This window comes from Cheilinus undulatus, linkage group 3, assembly GCF_018320785.1.
Source record: "Cheilinus undulatus linkage group 3, ASM1832078v1, whole genome shotgun sequence".
Classification (NCBI taxonomy): domain Eukaryota; kingdom Metazoa; phylum Chordata; class Actinopteri; order Labriformes; family Labridae; genus Cheilinus; species Cheilinus undulatus.
Window position 1 is genome coordinate 851,370 of NC_054867.1, and position 23,650 is coordinate 875,019.

The 23,650-nt window shown below is 41.0% G+C and overlaps 1 protein-coding gene across 2 annotated transcripts in view; it reads left to right on the forward strand.

The window, feature by feature from the left end:
* LOC121506895 (potassium voltage-gated channel subfamily KQT member 2-like) overlaps window positions 1-23,650 on the forward strand; it is a 92,310-nt gene that overhangs the window by 15,444 nt on the left and 53,216 nt on the right. For both annotated transcript variants that reach the window (XM_041782907.1, XM_041782908.1), the window contains exons 3-5: window positions 2,688-2,778; window positions 14,180-14,306; window positions 14,924-15,099. In XM_041782907.1, the coding sequence (XP_041638841.1) occupies window positions 2,688-2,778; window positions 14,180-14,306; window positions 14,924-15,099 (394 nt within the window). The remainder of the gene's footprint in view (window positions 1-2,687; window positions 2,779-14,179; window positions 14,307-14,923; window positions 15,100-23,650) is intronic.

Consider the following 23,650-nt stretch of genomic DNA (forward strand, 5'->3'; position numbering starts at 1 on the left):
TATCTACCTGTCCATATCTACCTGTTCATATCTACCTGTCCATATTTACCTGTCCATATCTACCTGTCTGTTTCTACCTGTCCAGATCTACCTGTTCTAATCTACCTGTTCACATCTACCTGTCTGTTCCTATCGGTCTGTTTCTACCTGTTCATATCTACCTGTTCACATCTACCTGTTCATATCTACCTGTCTGTTTCTACCTGTTCATATCTACCTGTTCACATCTACATGTTCATATCTACCTGTCTGTTTCTACCTGTTCATATCTACCTGTTTCTACCTGTCCATATCTACCTGTCTGTTTCTACCTGTTCATATCTACCTGTCCATATCTACCTGTCTGTTTCTACCTGTTCATATCTACCTGTTCATATCTACCTGTTCATATCTACCTGTCCATATCTACCTGTCTGTTTCTACCTGTCTGTTTCTACCTGTCCATATCTACCTGTCTGTTTCTACCTCTCTGTTTCTACCTGTTCATATCTACCTGTCTGTTTCTACCTGTCCATATCTACCTGTTCATATCTACCTGTCTGTTTCTACCTGTCCATATCTACCTGTCTGTTTCTACCTGTCCATATCTACCTGTTCATATCTACCTGTCTGTTTCTACCTGTTCATATCTACCTGTCTGTTTCTACCTGTCTGTTTCTACCTGTCCATATCTACCTGTCTGTTTCTACCTGTTCATATCTACCTGTCTGTTTCTACCTGTTCATATCTACCTGTCCATATCTACCTGTTCACATCTACCTGTTCATATCTACCTGTTCACATCTACCTGTCCATATCTACCTGTTCACATCTACCTGTTCATATCTACCTGTTCACATCTACCTGTCTGTTTCTACCTGTCTATATTTACTTGTTCATATCTACCTGTCTGTTTCTACCTGTCTGTTTCTACCTGTCTGTTTCTACCTGTCCATATCTACCTGTCCATATCTACCTGTCTGTTTCTACCTGTCCATATCTACCTGTTCATATCTACCTGTCTGTTTCTACCTGTCCATATCTACCTGTCTGTTTCTACCTGTCCATATCTACCTGTTCATATCTACCTGTCTGTTTCTACCTGTTCATATCTACCTGTCTGTTTCTACCTGTCTGTTTCTACCTGTCCATATCTACCTGTCTGTTTCTACCTGTTCATATCTATTTGTCTGTTTCTACCTGTTCATATCTACCTGTCCATATCTACCTGTTCACATCTACCTGTTCATATCTACCTGTTCACATCTACCTGTCCATATCTACCTGTTCACATCTACCTGTTCATATCTACCTGTTCACATCTACCTGTCTGTTTCTACCTGTCTATATTTACTTGTTCATATCTACCTGTCTGTTTCTACCTGTCTGTTTCTACCTGTCTGTTTCTACCTGTCCATATCTACCTGTCCATATCTACCTGTCCATATCTACCTGTCTGTTTCTACCTGTTCATATCTACCTGTCTGTGTCTGTCTGTCTGTGTGGTTATATTTATCTGTTTAATATCTGTTTTCTCTGATAAGATGGTGACCAACTCCAGTGCTCGTTCCACTGCATTTTATAAAACTCAGAGAATCAAACAAATGTTCTGCTCTTATGCAACAGAGTTAGATTCTAAGATCTTATACATAAATGTGAGAGCCACCAACAACATCGCCCACAGATATGAATGCATGCTGCCCAGTGTCTGTTATATTAGAGAAGTAGAGAAATCAGCTGAGGACTTCAGCCTAAATAAAGGTCTACAGCCTTCTGGGATGCAGGAGGACCTGAGGTGGGGTTACAGGGCTGGAGGGTAGAATGTTGGGACTGTCCCAGAGAGATCAAAGCAAATGAGAAGCAGAGCTAACATGATTGGTCCATCCTCCGCCTGTTTCCTATTGGTTGGTTCATTAACTAATCCAAGAGCAGAAACCCATTTAAAACATGCAGAGAAAAACCAGAGGGCGTTTAATAAATGATCAGAGTTCAGAGCACAGGCAGGTCTGAGCGGAGAGGAGAACAATCTGAACCAGAACCAATAAGTCATGATGAGTTTAGCAGCAATAATAACTCCATTTACATGTGTGCAGATTTATAGTTTTTTTTTTAAGGCATAAATGTCATCTGATGACTATATTTTAACAGAACTGTTTTAAGCATGTTTAAAACAAAAGCTTCAATATATAAATGAAAATCATTTAAAAGAATTATTTGTTTTGTTGAAGGCGTCTAATGACCCCGTCTCTGTGTAATCCCTGCTCTGTAGGATCACTAAGGTTTAATTTCTCTCACAGTGAATTAACGTTAAACTTTTCTTCTCTAAGATCAATCCATGATATAACACACATTTTTCTTTATTTTCATGCTTACAAGGCAAAAAGAAAACAGAAATGCAGAAATTGTTTATCATCCAGGGGTTAAATCAGGTTTAGAGAGTGATTTTTTTTATTAAATAACCTCGGAGACGCCTGACTCTGTAGGACATCAGAGAATATTGATCACTATTGGCCTGATTGATTGGTTCACAGACATCTGCAGTCTAACAGGAACAGCAGTAGATATATTAATAGACAGCTCTGCGATCAGGTGTCACGCTCTAAATCTTCCCCCTGAAACGCCGAGCCGAGCTGAGGTCAGATTTCAGGAACATGAGCATGATGGAGAAACAGATTGTGTTTTAACAAGAGTCTTTTGTCCTGGTCCAGGTTCCTGCTGGTGTTCTCCTGCCTCGTTCTGTCCGTGTTCTCCACCATCAAAGAGTACGAGAAGAGCTCTGAGGATGCGCTCTACATCCTGGTACTGTAGCAGACTAAGGGTGTATTCACACCTGTGGCTCGTTTGCTTTGTTCTGATTCAGGGGTAAAACCGATGCGTTTGTTTCAGTTGTCACTTGGTTCGTTTGTGTTCACACGGCAAAAGTCTCTTGTGGTCCAAAGTTGTAAACAAATGCCATGTGCGATCCAATTCGTCTCTCACTGGTCAGAAATCTTACTCGGAAGGCGGGGGAGTTTCCTTATCTTCATTCATTCATTCAGGTTCTTAACCGCTTTCCACGGGTAAAAACAACAGCCATGGAGCATCAGCAGTGTGTGTGGCTAGTTTTTTATAACGTTCATCTGGCTAATGTACCAGAGTTTGCTAAATCAACAAAACATGCATTTTTTTCGACAGTCAACACTGCGTCTGGAAAATACTGTGTTGATGCGCTTGTTAAATGAAGACATGCCACCTCACGGAGCCCACGACTCATTTTGCTCAGATAGATCTGTTGTTTTTCCGCCTTCCCTTCTTCTTCTGCTGTTGCTGATTCTTCTACTCCTTCTTCTTCTATTGTTTTAACTGAATGGTTGCCCCCACGACTACAGTGTGTACTACAGTTATGAGTCAGTTGTGCCGGTTTCTGAGGTGATTGTGTTCTCACTGCAAAGGAACCGCTACAGGGCTCGAATGGAAGCGAGCCGAGATCACCCTATTTTGGCGATCTCGGCTCGCTTGTTTTGTCCTGTATCCGAGTGCGATCGCTGTGTTCACAGATGTCCAAACGAACCGGACTTTAGGGGGGGGCCACTCACTGTTTCGGAACAACTGCCCCAAACGAGCCAGGTGTGAATACACCCTAAAACACAGTCATGTCTAAAAACCAGAGTTTACATCTACATAACAGAAAAACATAACATTATATCTACATCCTGGTGCAGAAAACCAGCATTTACATCTACATACAGTTGCAAGAAAACGTATGTGAACCCTTTGGGATTTCTTGGATTTCTGCATAAATTGGTCATAAATGTGTTCTGATCTTCATCTAATTCACAACAATAGACAAACACAGTCTGCTTAAACTAATACTGCACTAAAAATGTTTTCATGTTTTTATTGAACAAAACATGTAAACATTCACAGTGCAGGGTGGAAAAAGTATGTGAACCCCTAGGCTAATGACTTCTCTAAGAGCTAATTGGAGCCAGGAGTCAGCCATCCTGGAGTCCAATCAATGTGATGAGATTGGATGTGTTGGTTAAAGCTGTCCTGCCCTATAAAAAACACACACCAGGTTTGAGTTTGCTGTTCTCAAGAAGCATTGCCTGATGTGAACCATGCCTGGCACAAAAGAGCTCTCAGAAGACCTACGATCAAGAGTTGTTGACTTGCATGAAGCTGGAAAGGGTTCCAAAAGTATCTCTAAAATCCTTAATGTTCATGTGTCCACGGTAAGACAGACTGTCTACAAATGGAGAAGGTTCAGCACTGTTGCTACTCTCCCTAGGCGTGGTCGTCCTGTAAAGATGACTGCAAGAACACAGCACAGAATGCTCAATGAGGTGAAGAAGAATCCTAGAGTGTCAGCTAAAGACTTACTGAAGTCTCTGGCACATGCTAACATTTGTGTTGACAAATCTACAATCAGTAAAACATTAAACAAGAATGGAGTTCATGGGAGGACACCACGGAGGAAGCCACTGCTGTCCAAAAAACACATTGCTGCACATTTGAAGTTTACAAAAGAGCACCTGGATGTTCCACAGCACTACTGGCAAAATATTCTGTCCATAGATGAAACCAAAACTGAGTTGTTTGGAAGGAACACACAACGCTATGTGGAGAAAAAAAGGCACAGCACACCAACATCAAAACCTCATCCCAACTGTGAAATATGGTGGAGGGGCCATCATGGTTTGGGGCTGCTTTGCTGCCTCAGGGCCTGGACGGATTGCTGTCATTGACGGAAAAATTAATTCCCAATTTTATCAAGACATTTTACAGGAAAACTTAAGACCATCTGTCCACCAACTGAAGCTCAACAGAGGATGGGTGATGCAACAGGACAACGAGCCAAAGCATAGAAGTAAATCAACAACAGAATGGCTTCAACAGAAGAAAATACGCCTTCTGGAGTGGCCCAGTCAGAGTCCTGACCTCAACCCCATTGAGATGCTGTGGCATGACCTCAAGAGAGCGATTCACACCAGACATACCAAGAATATTGCTGAACTTAAACAGTTTTGTAAAGAGGAATGGTCCAAAATTCCTCCTGACCGTTGTGCAGGTCTGATCTGCAACTACAGGAAACGTTTGGTTGAGGTTATTGCTGCCAGAGGAGGGTCAACCAGATATTAAAACCAAAGGTTCACATACTTTTTCCACCCTGCACTGTGAATGTTTACATGTTTTGTTCAATAAAAACATGAAAACATTTTTAGTGCAGTATTAGTTTAAGCAGACTGAGTTTGTCTATTGTTGTGACTTAGATGAAGATCAGAACACATTTATGACCAATTTATGCAGAAATCCAAGAAATCAAAAGGGTTCACAGACTTTTTCTTGCAACTGTAAGAGAAAAACATAACATCATGTCTACATCCTGGTACCATTACTGACTCAAACATAACAACAATGTCTAAAATATGATTACAGGTTTATATTCTCTACCGTAGAGCTAGAATCTCTCCCTGTTTGAAAAGACAGAAATAAAACGAGGACAGTTTTTCTAGTAATAACCCGTCTATTTTCAGTAATATCTCCTAAATCTGCCTGAGCCTCTCAGCTGTGAGAAAATGTGTCGACTCATGTATGAACAAGAGGAACGTGTTCCTCTGAGCTGCTGCTGAATCAGCACGATCAATACTTCTCATTGATTTGACATCACTCCGCCTGCTCACCAACAAACAGCAGACAAGGACGTCTTCATTGAGAAAAACTCAGACTGTCTGATGTTCGCTCTGACCAGAGGAACACAGTCAGCTGTAGCTGCAGCAGAACAACCATGCTTTAACTCTATTAATACTAATATCATCAGAACAACCATGCTTTAACTCTATTAATACTAATATCAGAACAACCATGCTTTAACTCTATTAATACTAATATAAGAACAACCATGCTTTAACTCTATTAATACTAATATCAGAACAACCATGCTTTAACTCTATTAATACTAATATCAGAACAACCATGCTTTAACTCTATTAATACTAATATCATCAGAACAACCATGCTTTAACTCTATTAATACTAATATAAGAACAACCATGCTTTAACTCTATTAATACTAATATAAGAACAACCATGCTTTAACTCTATTAATACTAATATAAGAACAACCATGCTTTAACTCTATTAATACTAATATCATCAGAACAACCATGCTTTAACTCTATTAATACTAATATCATCAGAACAACCATGCTTTAACTCTATTAATACTAATATCATCAGAACAACCATGCTTTAACTCTATTAATACTAATATAAGAACAACCATGCTTTAACTCTATTAATACTAATATCATCAGAACAACCATGCTTTAACTCTATTAATACTAATATAAGAACAACCATGCTTTAACTCTATTAATACTAATATAAGAACAACCATGCTTTAACTCTATTAATACTAATATAAGAACAACCATGCTTTAACTCTATTAATACTAATATAAGAACAACCATGCTTTAACTCTATTAATACTAATATCAGAACAACCATGCTTTAACTCTATTAATACTAATATAAGAACAACCATGCTTTAACTCTATTAATACTAATATCATCAGAACAACCATGCTTTAACTCTATTAATACTAATATAAGAACAACCATGCTTTAACTCTATTAATACTAATATCAGAACAACCATGCTTTAACTCTATTAATACTAATATCAGAACAACCATGCTTTAACTCTATTAATACTAATATAAGAACAACCATGCTTTAACTCTATTAATACTAATATAAGAACAACCATGCTTTAACTCTATTAATACTAATATAAGAACAACCATGCTTTAACTCTATTAATACTAATATAAGAACAACCATGCTTTAACTCTATTAATACTAATATCATCAGAACAACCATGCTTTAACTCTATTAATACTAATATCATCAGAACAACCATGCTTTAACTCTATTAATACTAATATAAGAACAACCATGCTTTAACTCTATTAATACTAATATCAGAACAACCATGCTTTCACTCTATTAATACTAATATAAGAACAACCATGCTTTAACTCTATTAATACTAATATCATCAGAACAACCATGCTTTAACTCTATTAATACTAATATCATCAGAACAACCATGCTTTAACTCTATTAATACTAATATCATCAGAACAACCATGCTTTAACTCTATTAATACTAATATCATCAGAACAACCATGCTTTAACTCTATTAATACTAATATCAGAACAACCATGCTTTAACTCTATTAATACTAATATCATCAGAACAACCATGCTTTAACTCTATTAATACTAATATCAGAACAACCATGCTTTAACTCTATTAATACTAATATAAGAACAACCATGCTTTAACTCTATTAATACTAATATAAGAACAACCATGCTTTAACTCTATTAATACTAATATAAGAACAACCATGCTTTAACTCTATTAATACTAATATCATCAGAACAACCATGCTTTAACTCTATTAATACTAATATCAGAACAACCATGCTTTAACTCTATTAATACTAATATAAGAACAACCATGCTTTAACTCTATTAATACTAATATAAGAACAACCATGCTTTAACTCTATTAATACTAATATAAGAACAACCATGCTTTAACTCTATTAATACTAATATAAGAACAACCATGCTTTAACTCTATTAATACTAATATCAGAACAACCATGCTTTAACTCTATTAATACTAATATAAGAACAACCATGCTTTAACTCTATTAATACTAATATAAGAACAACCATGCTTTAACTCTATTAATACTAATATAAGAACAACCATGCTTTAACTCTATTAATACTAATATAAGAACAACCATGCTTTAACTCTATTAATACTAATATAAGAACAACCATGCTTTAACTCTATTAATACTAATATCAGAACAACCATGCTTTAACTCTATTAATACTAATATAAGAACAACCATGCTTTAACTCTATTAATACTAATATAAGAACAACCATGCTTTAACTCTATTAATACTAATATCAGAACAACCATGCTTTAACTCTATTAATACTAATATCATCAGAACAACCATGCTTTAACTCTATTAATACTAATATCAGAACAACCATGCTTTAACTCTATTAATACTAATATCATCAGAACAACCATGCTTTAACTCTATTAATACTAATATAAGAACAACCATGCTTTAACTCTATTAATACTAATATCATCAGAACAACCATGCTTTAACTCTATTAATACTAATATCATCAGAACAACCATGCTTTAACTCTATTAATACTAATATAAGAACAACCATGCTTTAACTCTATTAATACTAATATCATCAGAACAACCATGCTTTAACTCTATTAATACTAATATCATCAGAACAACCATGCTTTAACTCTATTAATACTAATATCATCAGAACAACCATGCTTTAACTCTATTAATACTAATATCAGAACAACCATGCTTTAACTCTATTAATACTAATATAAGAACAACCATGCTTTAACTCTATTAATACTAATATCAGAACAACCATGCTTTAACTCTATTAATACTAATATCAGAACAACCATGCTTTAACTCTATTAATACTAATATCAGAACAACCATGCTTTAACTCTATTAATACTAATATCAGAACAACCATGCTTTAACTCTATTAATACTAATATCATCAGAACAACCATGCTTTAACTCTATTAATACTAATATCAGAACAACCATGCTTTAACTCTATTAATACTAATATCAGAACAACCATGCTTTAACTCTATTAATACTAATATAAGAACAACCATGCTTTAACTCTATTAATACTAATATCAGAACAACCATGCTTTAACTCTATTAATACTAATATCATCAGAACAACCATGCTTTAACTCTATTAATACTAATATAAGAACAACCATGCTTTAACTCTATTAATACTAATATCAGAACAACCATGCTTTAACTCTATTAATACTAATATCATCAGAACAACCATGCTTTAACTCTATTAATACTAATATCATCAGAACAACCATGCTTTAACTCTATTAATACTAATATCATCAGAACAACCATGCTTTAACTCTATTAATACTAATATAAGAACAACCATGCTTTAACTCTATTAATACTAATATAAGAACAACCATGCTTTAACTCTATTAATACTAATATCAGAACAACCATGCTTTAACTCTATTAATACTAATATCATCAGAACAACCATGCTTTAACTCTATTAATACTAATATCATCAGAACAACCATGCTTTAACTCTATTAATACTAATATAAGAACAACCATGCTTTAACTCTATTAATACTAATATAAGAACAACCATGCTTTAACTCTATTAATACTAATATAAGAACAACCATGCTTTAACTCTATTAATACTAATATAAGAACAACCATGCTTTAACTCTATTAATACTAATATAAGAACAACCATGCTTTAACTCTATTAATACTAATATAAGAACAACCATGCTTTAACTCTATTAATACTAATATCATCAGAACAACCATGCTTTAACTCTATTAATACTAATATCATCAGAACAACCATGCTTTAACTCTATTAATACTAATATCAGAACAACCATGCTTTAACTCTATTAATACTAATATCATCAGAACAACCATGCTTTAACTCTATTAATACTAATATAAGAACAACCATGCTTTAACTCTATTAATACTAATATCAGAACAACCATGCTTTAACTCTATTAATACTAATATCAGAACAACCATGCTTTAACTCTATTAATACTAATATAAGAACAACCATGCTTTAACTCTATTAATACTAATATAAGAACAACCATGCTTTAACTCTATTAATACTAATATAAGAACAACCATGCTTTAACTCTATTAATACTAATATAAGAACAACCATGCTTTAACTCTATTAATACTAATATCATCAGAACAACCATGCTTTAACTCTATTAATACTAATATAAGAACAACCATGCTTTAACTCTATTAATACTAATATCATCAGAACAACCATGCTTTAACTCTATTAATACTAATATCATCAGAACAACCATGCTTTAACTCTATTAATACTAATATAAGAACAACCATGCTTTAACTCTATTAATACTAATATCATCAGAACAACCATGCTTTAACTCTATTAATACTAATATCATCAGAACAACCATGCTTTAACTCTATTAATACTAATATCATCAGAACAACCATGCTTTAACTCTATTAATACTAATATCATCAGAACAACCATGCTTTAACTCTATTAATACTAATATCAGAACAACCATGCTTTAACTCTATTAATACTAATATCAGAACAACCATGCTTTAACTCTATTAATACTAATATCAGAACAACCATGCTTTAACTCTATTAATACTAATATCAGAACAACCATGCTTTAACTCTATTAATACTAATATCATCAGAACAACCATGCTTTAACTCTATTAATACTAATATCATCAGAACAACCATGCTTTAACTCTATTAATACTAATATCATCAGAACAACCATGCTTTAACTCTATTAATACTAATATCAGAACAACCATGCTTTAACTCTATTACTAATATCATCAGAACAACCATGCTTTAACTCTATTAATACTAATATAAGAACAACCATGCTTTAACTCTATTAATACTAATATAAGAACAACCATGCTTTAACTCTATTAATACTAATATCAGAACAACCATGCTTTAACTCTATTAATACTAATATCAGAACAACCATGCTTTAACTCTATTAATACTAATATCAGAACAACCATGCTTTAACTCTATTAATACTAATATCATCAGAACAACCATGCTTTAACTCTATTAATACTAATATCATCAGAACAACCATGCTTTAACTCTATTAATACTAATATCAGAACAACCATGCTTTAACTCTATTAATACTAATATCAGAACAACCATGCTTTAACTCTATTAATACTAATATCATCAGAACAACCATGCTTTAACTCTATTAATACTAATATCATCAGAACAACCATGCTTTAACTCTATTAATACTAATATCAGAACAACCATGCTTTAACTCTATTAATACTAATATCATCAGAACAACCATGCTTTAACTCTATTAATACTAATATCAGAACAACCATGCTTTAACTCTATTAATACTAATATCAGAACAACCATGCTTTAACTCTATTAATACTAATATCATCAGAACAAGCTTTAATATCAAAGGTTGTTAGTCTGGTCTTGTGTTATAATACATTCAGTTTTCAGCCCTGTGGATGTTTAACCCTGTTAATGATTCTATTTATCAGTCATGGTTGATTTTAATGTCCGTTTTTTTAATTGTCTTCATTCTGCAGATTCTGTTTTCACTTTAACGCTTAAGAGTGTTTTTTAAATTTTTTTTTTTTTTTTTTTATTTTGGCTGACCGCTGAGGTCCGCCCTACACGTGGATCTGTTTGTGACGGCTGACTCTCAGAGCCATTCATACAGAGTTGTGTTGTGGGCGGGGTTTAATTGTATTGACAGCCCTCTATGGGCTGCCTCCACTGATCTAAATACCTCAGTCAGCTTTAGCATGGCGTCCTTCTTACTAGAGCTGGACCACGTTTCTGCATGAAATAAAGAATAAAGCTTTTCATGGTGGTAAAGATGTTTTCGCTCTTCTGCTGCTTCAGCATGAGTGTGTGAGAGTGAAGGAGAAAGGGTTAATTGTGTGAATGCTGGTATAAAAGGCCTGCTAGTGCAGCGATTAGCTCAGACTTAGCCATGACGGCAGTTTTGTCAGAAGCAAACCTTTCTTTATTAAAACACACGTAGAGAGGACCACTGAAAGCTTCCTGGGACAGAGAGGGTGTGTTTTCTCTCTTCTAATGACCTGCGTGGGTTTGGGATCCTTATGGTTTCCAATGTATCCTGTCTGTTGCCGCGGTAGCCGTTAGCTTGGATGTACCTGTAGGAAAGCAGCAGTTTATTCTGAACTGGACCACATTTCTTTAAGACAGGCTCAGAGTCAGGGCATAGAAGTCTTGGCGGCCTTGGCATCAGCTGTACATGAAGCTCAGCCATTCATGATCTAAGGGGGCGGCGGCAGCCTGCACAAGAGTAGTGCATGCTCACTATGTCTATCATCGCTCTGATTGGCCGTCTTGAATGTGACGGAGTCCAGTCACCTTCTGAAGATTTTCTGAAAGCTGTTTCCTGCTGACAGAGCTTTATGTTTGAAACTTTTCAGATCCTTCAGTTCTCAACCACAGACTTTAGGGACGGCACAACTAGACCCCCCAAACACTCATCACTCTGCAGAACACACACTTCAATCTGGCTTCTCAACAGACATCCCAGATAATAAGCCAAATTATATCGACCATGATTGATTTTTAAAATCAAGAAACGGGTTAAACATCCAGGGATCAGTACTTCTTATAGGCTCAGGACTTTACAGAGTAATTACGATCCCTTCTAAAACTCCATCCTGACTAAAAGAATGACTGAATGCTGGACTGTAAAGAAACGCTGATATATTTCTGTCTGCTTGGCTCTCGTTCTCTTTCGTTGTCTGGGTTTTATTCTCAGACTCTGGGAGCTGCTGCACGCTGGCTAACACCTGCACACAAACAACACACACACACACACACACCTGTTAACTAAACACAGCTGGGCTCTAACACTAAACTAATGACAAGCAACCAATCAGGAGGAGACAGTCTTGATCATCAGATATGATCTCTAACTGGAAGTGTGATAGTAAACGGTCCTCAACAGGGTTTCAGCAGGCAGCTGGTCTCTGTGTCCTGGTACTAAACCATGTAGTAACATTCAAAAAACATTGATGGCACGCACATCCCATGAAGTTGAGTACTGGGTGCTGGACCAAAAGAGTGAATCAAGTAGAACAGGTAGATGAGTCCGCACACCAGAAGCTGCTCCAAGGGCTATTTAATAAAGATAATCTTTGTTAAATAGCCCTTGGAGCAGCTTCTGGTGTGCGGACTCATCTACCTCATCTACTAAACCATTTAGTACCTCTGTAGTACTGGACTTTACCGGCATACTTTCACCACTGTGGCAGGGACTCTACGGATGGTTCTTAACAGCTCTGAGCTCTTTATTTTTCTCTTTACTCAAGGAAACAACACCAAGAAACAACAGGCTTCAGACTGGGATTTACTGACATGTCTTACAGACAGCAGCTAGGAGGTTTGGGTGAATAATAATACCAGTTAGATCCAGTTCATCTGTGGAGACAGATGGACACAGCTCCATAAATAGATGTGAAGGTTCTCAGTCTCCGTCTGAGATGGCAGTAGATCAAGAGCCAGTCTCTGCAGGAGGTGCTGAAACCTGGAGTACCTGGAGGGATCGACTCAGAGGCTTTGGGTTATTAACAGAAATGTTTAAGAGGAAACACAGGGGGAAATATATTTACCTTAAAGGGCCCGCCTCAATATCTGCTGTTTGTTTGTTTGTTTGTTTTTAAAGGTATAAAGTTTGTATCAGTGGCAGCGCCATCAACCTCAGTAGAAAGCGCTTCTCTCTAGAGCTGTACAGTATTGGATTTTTGTCCTTTTTCCTTGTCAGTGTCAATATTCCCAAACACTTTCTAGCTCAGTGATCCCCCCCCCCCCCCCCAGCACCCAAGAGAGAAGAAAAAGTGACACACTGCCGCCAAAAATCAACATAGATTTTTATTGTTTCACTGATAAAACCCTAAAAAAGGTCAATGCATGCTTCTCTTATCTAAAGACCTTTGTGTAGACTACTCAATAATTGCTTTTTCATGGTTAATATTTGCAAATCTAATTTTCACAGCCTCAGAGCAGACAACGCCTCGCACCTCCTCTAAGATCTAGCTAATACTGAGATGCACACCTCTTTTACTGTAAAGGACACCAGGCCTCTGGGGACTTCTGTCCTCTCATGGTGACGCTCTTTTAGGTTTTCCAGTAGATATAACCAGATTGAACTATAGAGGACAGCCGGCCCCCGCAGGAGGAGAGGACCGGGTCCATGTCAGTCCAAACAATCGTTAAAGTCTGTGCATCAGATGAAGGTCAGAGGGAAAGTCCATCAATCTCAGTCTGACTGAGGCAGAGGCTGGAGTGATCATGTGACCTGTTGGTCAAACTCTGATAAAACATGAGACAAATGTTGGCATTGAGGCCGAAGTGACCCTTTATGATCCTGTTTCTAGGATTCTAATGATGAGGTGCTCTAGTTGAGTGTGTGCCTTGTGTTGTTGTGTAACAGGAAGTGGTGACCATCGTGGTGTTCGGGGTGGAGTACATGGTGAGGATCTGGGCAGCTGGTTGTTGTTGTCGATACCGAGGATGGAGAGGACGACTCAAGTTCGCCAGAAAACCTTTCTGTGTCATCGGTGAGTCTGATGAGTTTAAAGGTCACGTATTTTATCCTTTAATACACGTTTATATCGGTCTCAGAAGTCCCCACAACATGCCTGTGAAGTTTATTTCTGAAAAAACACTCCAGTGTTGATGTCTGCATGTCTAAAAACTCCTCTGTGTCAGCCCTGCTCAGAACCAGCTGTTTCTGTGTCTGTGGCTTTAAATGTTACTCAGCCATCTGACTCCGCCTCTGTCTCCGCCCCTCTCAGGAAATGGATGTGGCTCTCCTGAGAGGAGGGTGCAACTTTCTTCCGAGCAGGGAGGGCCAACAGAACTTGGGGGCGGGGCTAACTCCCCACATGACATCATAGGGGAAAATCTGAGAACGGCTTGTTTCAGCACACATTTTCTGAAAGCTGGAGAAGGGGGGGTGAGGGGGTTCTGATTCTTGGGGGGATTGTGGACAGGCCTGGGGCACATATTTCTGTTAGATACACCTGAAAAAGTTTATTTTGCATAATATGTGACCTTTAAATCAAGAGAGATGAGTCTGATGAATTTAGTAACACTTCATTTCCAACAACAAAGATGAACTTGATAATTTGAACACCATCTAACTCTCCGTTCTCTCTGGCCCGTCCGTCTGCAGACATCATGGTGTTGATAGCGTCGATCTCAGTGTTGGCGGCGGGGACTCAGGGAAACGTCTTCGCCACCTCAGCCATCAGGTCACTACGTTTCCTGCAGATTCTCAGAATGATCCGGATGGACCGCCGGGGAGGGACCTGGAAACTGCTCGGATCAGTCGTCTACGCCCACAGCAAGGTATGCTGGATTAGAGATCTATCTCGTTCTTCTAGCCTTGCCCATGTCTATGAGAGTGACCAGAGAGAAAAAGAGGCGGGGCATCAGGGTAAATTCAGCATGATACAGAGCAATGCATCCCGCTGCAGCAAAGCCTGCTGGGAAAATACATCAGCAGACGAGTGAAAGGAGCTGATTCTATTACATGCTGTAGGAGAGTGAAGCTCAATCATGCCACTGTGGAAGAGATTTACACCTGTAGAGATTACAGTAAGAAGAAGGAGCACCAAACAGCAGTGATGCAGGGAAATACAACATTATTTCACAATATTTTCACTCCGTCTATAACTCACTCCCTCTATAACTCACTCCCTTTTTAACTCACTCCCTCTATAACCCACTCCCTCATAACTCACTCCCTCTATAACTCCCTCCCTCTGTGGCTCACTCCCTCTATGGCTCACTCCCTCTATGGCTCACTCCCTCTATAACTCATTCCCTCTATAACTCACTCCCTTTTTAACTCACTCCCTCTATAACCCACTCCCTCATAACTCACTCCCTCTATAACTCCCTCCCTCTGTGGCTCACTCCCTCTATGGCTCACTCCCTCTATAACTCCCTCCCTCTGTGGCTCACTCCCTCTATAACTCACTCCCTCTATGGCTCACTCCCTCTATAACTCATTCCCTCTATAACTCACTCCCTCTATAACTCACTCCCTCTATAACTCACTCCCTCTATAACTCACTCCCTCTGTGGCTCACTCCCTCTATGGCTCACTCCCTCTATAACTCATTCCCTCTATAACTCACTCCCTCTATAACTCACTCCCTCTATAACTCACTCCCTCTATGGCTCACTCCCTCTATAACTCACTCCCTCTATAACCCACTCCCTCTATAACTCACTCCCTCTATAACTCACTCCCTTTTTAACTCACCCCCTCTATAACCCACTCCCTCATAACTCACTCCCTCTATAACTCCCTCCCTCTGTGGCTCACTCCCTCTATAACTCACTCCCTCTATGGCTCACTCCCTCTATAACTCATTCCCTCTATAACTAACTCCCTCATAACTCACTCCCTCTATGGCTCACTCCCTCTATAACTCACTCCCTCTATAACTCACTCCCTCTATGGCTCACTCCCTCTATAACTCATTCCCTCTATAACTCACTCCCTCATAACTCACTCCCTCTATAACTCACTCCCTCTATGGCTCACTCCCTCTATAACTCACTCCCTCTATAACCCACTCCCTCATAACTCACTCCCTCTATAACTCACTCCCTCTATAACTCACTCCCTCTATGGCTCACTCCCTCTATAACTCATTCCCTCTATAACTAACTCCCTCATAACTCACTCCCTCTATAACTCACTCCCTCTATGGCTCACTCCCTCTATAACTCACTCCCTCTATAACCCACTCCCTCATAACTCACTCCCTCTATAACTCACTCCCTTTTTAACTCACTCCCTCTATAACTCACTCCCTTTTTAACTCATTCCCTCTATAACTCACTCCCTCTATAACTCACTCCCTTTTTAACTCACTCCCTCTATAACCCACTCCCTCTATAACTCACTCCCTCTATAACTCACTCCCTCATAACTCACTCCCTCTATAACTCCCTCCCTCTGTGGCTCACTCCCTCTATAACTCACTCCCTCTGTGGCTCACTCCCTCTATAACCCACTCCCTCTATAACTCACTCCCTCTATAACTCACTCCCTTTTTAACTCACTCCCTCTATAACCCACTCCCTCATAACTCACTCCCTCATAACTCACTCCCTCTATAACTCCCTCCCTCTGTGGCTCACTCCCTCTATAACTCACTCCCTCTGTGGCTCACTCCCTCTATAACTCACTCCCTCTGTGGCTCACTCCCTCTATAACCCACTCCCTCTATAACTCACTCCCTCTATAACTCACTCCCTTTTTAACTCACTCCCTCTATAACCCACTCCCTCATAACTCACTCCCTCAATAACTCACTCCCTCTATAACTCCCTCCCTCTGTGGCTCACTCCCTCTATGGCTCACTCCCTCTATAACTCATTCCCTCTATAACTCACTCCCTCTATAACTCACTCCCTCTATGGCTCACTCCCTCTATAACTCACTCCCTCTATAACCCACTCCCTCTATAACTCACTCCCTCTATAACTCACTCCCTCTATGGCTCACTCCCTCTATAACTCACATCCTCTATAACTCACTCCCTCTATGGCTCACTCCCTCTATAACTCATTCCCTCTATAACTAACTCCCTCATAACTCACTCCCTCTATAACTCACTCCCTCTATGGCTCACTCCCTCTATAACTCACATCCTCTATAACTCACTCCCTCTATAACTCACTCCCTTTTTAACTCACTCCCTCTATAACTTACTCCCTTTTTAACTCATTCCCTCTATAACTCACTCCCTCTATAACTCACTCCCTTTTTAACTCACTCCCTCTATAACCCACTCCCTCATAACTCACTCCCTCTATAACTCACTCCCTCTGTGGCTCACTCCCTCTATAACTCACTCCCTCTATAACTCACTCCCTCTATGGCTCACTCCCTCTATTACTCACTCCCTCTATAACCCACTCCCTCATAACTCACTCCCTCTATAACTCACTCCCTCTATAACTCACTCCCTCTATAACTCACTCCCTCTGTGGCTCACTCCCTCTATAACTCACTCCCTCTATAACTCACTCCCTCTATGGCTCACTCCCTCTATTACTCACTCCCTCTATAACCCACTCCCTCATAACTCACTCCCTCTATAACTCACTCCCTCTATAACTCCCTCCCTCTGTGGCTCACTCCCTCTATAACTCACTCCCTCTGTGGCTCACTCCCTCTATAACTCACTCCCTCTGTGGCTCACTCCCTCTATAACCCACTCCCTCTATAACTCACTCCCTCTATAACTCACTCCCTTTTTAACTCACTCCCTCTATAACCCACTCCCTCATAACTCACTCCCTCAATAACTCACTCCCTCTATAACTCCCTCCCTCTGTGGCTCACTCCCTCTATGGCTCACTCCCTCTATAACTCATTCCCTCTATAACTCACTCCCTCTATAACTCACTCCCTCTATGGCTCACTCCCTCTATAACTCACTCCCTCTATAACCCACTCCCTCTATAACTCACTCCCTCTATAACTCACTCCCTCTATGGCTCACTCCCTCTATAACTCACATCCTCTATAACTCACTCCCTCTATGGCTCACTCCCTCTATAACTCATTCCCTCTATAACTAACTCCCTCATAACTCACTCCCTCTATAACTCACTCCCTCTATGGCTCACTCCCTCTATAACTCACATCCTCTATAACTCACTCCCTCTATAACTCACTCCCTTTTTAACTCACTCCCTCTATAACTTACTCCCTTTTTAACTCATTCCCTCTATAACTCACTCCCTCTATAACTCACTCCCTTTTTAACTCACTCCCTCTATAACCCACTCCCTCATAACTCACTCCCTCTATAACTCACTCCCTCTATAACTCACTCCCTCTGTGGCTCACTCCCTCTATAACTCACTCCCTCTATAACTCACTCCCTCTATGGCTCACTCCCTCTATTACTCACTCCCTCTATAACCCACTCCCTCATAACTCACTCCCTCTATAACTCACTCCCTCTATAACTCACTCCCTCTATGGCTCACTCCCTCTATAACTCACTCCCTCTATAACCCAGTCCCTCATAACTCACTCCCTCTATAACTCACTCCCTTTTTAACTCACTCCCTCTATAACTCACTCCCTTTTTAACTCACTCCCTCTATAACTCACTCCCTCTATGGCTCACTCCCTCTATTACTCACTCCCTCTATAACCCACTCCCTCATAACTCACTCCCTCTATAACTCACTCCCTCTATAACTCACTCCCTCTATGGCTCACTCCCTCTATAACTCACTCCCTCTATAACCCACTCCCTCATAACTCACTCCCTCTATAACTCACTCCCTCTATAACTCACTCCCTCTATAACTCCCTCCCTCTATAACTCACTCCCTCTATGGCTCACTCCCTCTATAACTCATTCCCTCTATAACTAACTCCCTCATAACTCACTCCCTCTATAACTCACTCCCTCTATAACTCACTCCCTCTATAACTCACTCCCTCTATGGCTCACTCCCTCTATAACTCATTCCCTCTATAACTCACTCCCTCATAACTCACTCCCTCTATAACTCACTCCCTCTATGGCTCACTCCCTCTATAACTCACACCCTCTATAACTCACTCCCTCTATAACTCATGTCCTATACCTTTGTCCTTCTCTTTTTTAGGAGCTTTGACTCCTGTTCACATCAGACAGACAGTCTGGGTGTGTGTGTGTGGGTGTGTGTGTGTGAGTGAGAGAGAGTGTGTATTTCAGAGTGTTTGAGTGTGTCAGCAGTATTGGTTTATCGGTATCATCTTCCCTGCAGAGAGTTGACATCCAATCCTTCAATCAGTGTTATTGATTCCCGCTCCATCCTGAACCAGCCTTGCGTCTAACATTCATGACTGATCAGGTTTCATCTTTATATGATTGATTTATGATCTGTAGAACACTTTATTTAATTCATAGAGCTCTTTATCTCAATCACAGAGCTCTTACAGAGGCAGAAAGGATTAACTGCAGTACAGGAAAGTAGACTGTATGAAGTAAGGAGGGAAGGAGGAAGTTTTCATTACAGATCATCACAGCAGCTCATCTCTGTACAGGAAAGGTAGAGACATGTGTGTTTGACTTCTGTTTTTTATGCCAAGGTCTCAAACAGGGATCAGTGTCATCTACATCTTTTTTTCTGCAGTTAAGGTGTAATTTAGGGATGAAGGACAACTTTGAATATCCAAATATTCAAAACATTTTATGGTGGTTCAGTTGAAGCAACTCCAAGCCTGTAAACATAACGCTAAGCTAGCTGCAGAAATGGTGAAAAAATATATGTATATATAAAGAGGATGGAAAGATGGATAGTCTGTGATGTGGTCCTCAGAGTTTATGATGTGGCCCTCAGAGTCTGTGATGTGGTCCTGAGAGTCTTCAATGGTCCTCAGAGTCTGTGATGTGGTCCTCGGAGTCTGTGACGTTGTCCTCAGAGTCTGTGATGTGGTCCTGAGAGTCAGTGACGTGGTCCTCGGAGTTTATGATGTGGCCCTCAGAGTCTGTGATGTGGTCCTGAGAGTCTTCAATGGTCCTCAGAGTCTGTGATGTGGTCCTCGGAGTCTGTGACGTTGTCCTCAGAGTCTGTGATGTGGTCCTGAGAGTCAGTGACGTGGTCCTCAGAGTCTGTGATGTGGTCCTCAGAGTCTACGATGTGGCCCTCAGAGTCTCTGATGTGGCCCTCAGAGTCTGTGATGTGGTCCTGAGAGTCTGTGATGTGGTCCTGAGAGTCTGTGATGTGGTCCTCAGAGTCTGTGACGTGGTCCTCAGAGTCTATGATGTGGCCCTCAGAGTCTGTGATGTGGTCCTGAGAGTCTTCAATGGTCCTCAGAGTCTGTGATGTGGCCCTCAGAGTCTGTGATGTGGTCCTGAGAGTCTTCAATGGTCCTCAGAGTCTGTGATGTGGTCCTCAGAGTCTGTGACATGGTCCTCAGAGTCTGTGATGTGGCCCTCAGAGTCTGTGATGTGGTCCTGAGAGTCTTCAATGGTCCTCAGAGTCTGTGATGTGGTCCTCAGAGTCTGTGATGTGGCCCTCAGAGTCTGTAATGTGGTCCTGAGAGTCTCTGATGTGGTCTTCAGACTCTGTGACGTTGTCCTCAGAGTCTGTGACGTGGTCCTTAGAGTCTGTGATGTGGTCCTGAGAGTCTTTGATGGTCCTCAGAGTCAGTGATGTGGTCCTCAGAGTCAGTGATGTGGTCCTGAGAGTCTGTGATGTGGTCCTGAGAGTCTGTGATGTGGTCCTCAGAGTCTGTGACGTGGTCCTCAGAGTCTATGATGTGGTCCTGAGAGTCTTTGATGGTCCTCAGAGTCAGTGATGTGGTCCTCAGAGTCAGTGATGTGGTCCTGAGAGTCTGTGATGTGGTCCTGAGAGTCTGTGATATGGTCCTCAGAGTCTGTGATGTGGTCCTCAGAGTCTGTGATGTGGTCCTGAAAGTCTTTGATGGTCCTCAGAGTCAGTGATGTGGTCCTCAGAGTCAGTGATGTGGTCCTGAGAGTCTGTGATGTGGTCCTGAGAGTCTGTGATGTGGTCCTCAGAGTCTGTGACGTGGTCCTCAGAGTCTATGATGTGGCCCTCAGAGTCTGTGATGTGGTCCTGAGAGTCTGTGATGTGGTCCTGAGAGTCTGTGATGTGGTCCTCAGAGTCTGTGACGTGGTCCTCAGAGTCTATGATGTGGCCCTCAGAGTCTGTGATGTGGTCCTCAGAGTCTATGATGTGGCCCTCAGAGTCTGTGATGTGGTCCTGAGAGTCTGCGATGTGGTCCTCGGAGTCTGTGACGTTGTCCTCAGAGTCTGTGATGTGGTCCTCAGAGTCTGTGATGTGGTCCTCAGAGTCTATGATGTGGCTCTCAGAGTCTGTGATGTGGTCATGAGAGTCTTTGATGGTCCTCAGAGTCTGTGACGTGGTCCTCAGAGTCTGTGATGTGGTCCTCAGAGTCGATGATGTGGCCCTCAGAGTCTGTGACGTGGTCCTTAGAGTCTTTGATGGTCCTCAGAGTCTGTCATGTGGTCCTCAGAGTCTGTGACGTGGTCCTCAGATTCTGTGATGTGGTCCTCGGAGTCTGTGACGTTGTCCTCAGAGTCTGTGATGTGGTCCTCAGAGTCTATGATGTGGCCCTCAGAGTCTCTGATGTGGTCATGAGAGTCTGTGACGTGGTCCTTAGAGTCTGTGCTGTGGTCCTCAGAGTCTGTGCTGTGGTCCTCAGAGTCTGTGACGTGGTCCTGAGAGTCTGTGATATGGTCCTCAGAGTCTGTGACATTGTCCTCAGAGTCTGTGATGTGGTCCTCAGAGTCTGTGATGTGGCCCTCAGAGTCTGTGATGTGGTCCTGAGAGTCTCTGATGTGGTCTTCAGACTCTGTGACGTTGTCCTCAGAGTCTGTGACGTGGTCCTTAGAGTCTGTGATATGGTCCTCAGAGTCTGTGATGTGGTCCTCAGAGTCTGTGATGTGGTCCTGAGAGTCTTTGATGGTCCTCAGAGTCAGTGATGTGGTCCTCAGAGTCAGTGATGTGGTCCTGAGAGTCTGTGACGTGGTCCTGAGAGTCTGTGATGTGGTCCTCAGAGTCTGTGACGTGGTCCTCAGAGTCTATGATGTGGCCCTCAGAGTCTGTGATGTGGTCCTCAGAGTCTATGATGTGGCCCTCAGAGTCTGTGATGTGGTCCTGAGAGTCTGCGATGTGGTCCTCGGAGTCTGTGACGTTGTCCTCAGAGTCTGTGACGTGGTCCTCAGAGTCAGTGATGTGGTCCTCAGAGTCTGTGATGTGGTCCTCAGAGTCTATGATGTGGCTCTCAGAGTCTGTGATGTGGTCCTCAGAGTCAGTGATGTGATCCTCAGAGTCTTTGATGTGGTCCTCAGATTCTATGATGTGGCCCTCAGAGTCTGTGATGTGGTCATGAGAGTCTTTGATGGTCCTCAGAGTCTGTGATGTGGTCCTGAGAGTCTGTGACGTGGTCCTCAGAGTCTGTGATGTGGTCCTTAGAGTCTATGATGTGGCCCTCAGAGTCTGTGATGTGGTCCTGAGAGTCTGTGACGTGGTCCTGAGAGTCCGTGAAGTGGTCCTGAGAGTCTTTGATGGTCCTCAGAGTCTGGGATGTGGTCCTCAGAGTCTGTGATGTGGTCCTGAGAGTCTTTGATGGTCCTCAGAGTCTGTGATGTGGCCCTCAGAGTCTGTGATGTGGTCCTGAGAGTCTGTGACGTGGTCCTGAGAGTCAGTGACGTGGTCCTCAGAGTCTGTGATGTGGTCCTAAGAGTCTATGATGTGGCCCTCAGAGTCTGTGATGTGGTTCTCAGAGTCTGTGATGTGGTCCTGAGAGTCTGTGATGTGGTCCTGAGAGTCAGTGACGTGGTCCTCAGAGTCTGTGATGTGGTCCTAAGAGTCTATGATGTGGCCCTCAGAGTCTGTGATGTGGTTCTCAGAGTCTGTGATGTGGTCCTCAGAGTCTGTTACGTGGTCCTGAGAGTCTGTGATGTGGTCCTCAGAGTCTGTGACATGGTTCTCAGAGTCTGTGATGTGGTCCTGAGTCTTTGATGTGGTCCTTAAAGCCTGTTATGTGGTTTTTAGAGTCTGTGATGTGGTCCTCAGAGTCTGGGATGTGGTCCTCAGAGTCTGTGATGTGGTCCTCAGAGTCTGTGATGTGGTCCTCAGAGTCTGTGATGTGGTCCTCAGAGTCTGTGATGTGGTCCTCAAAATCTGTGCTGTGGTCCTGAGAGTCTGCGATGTGGTCCTCAGAGTCTGTGACGTGGTCCTCAGAGTCTGTGACATGGTTCTCAGAGTCTGTGACGTGGTCCTCAGAATCTGTGATGGTCCTCAGAGTCTGTGATGTGGTCCTCAGAGTCTGTGACTTTGTCCTGAGAGTCTGTGACGTGGTCCTCTGAGTCTGTGATAT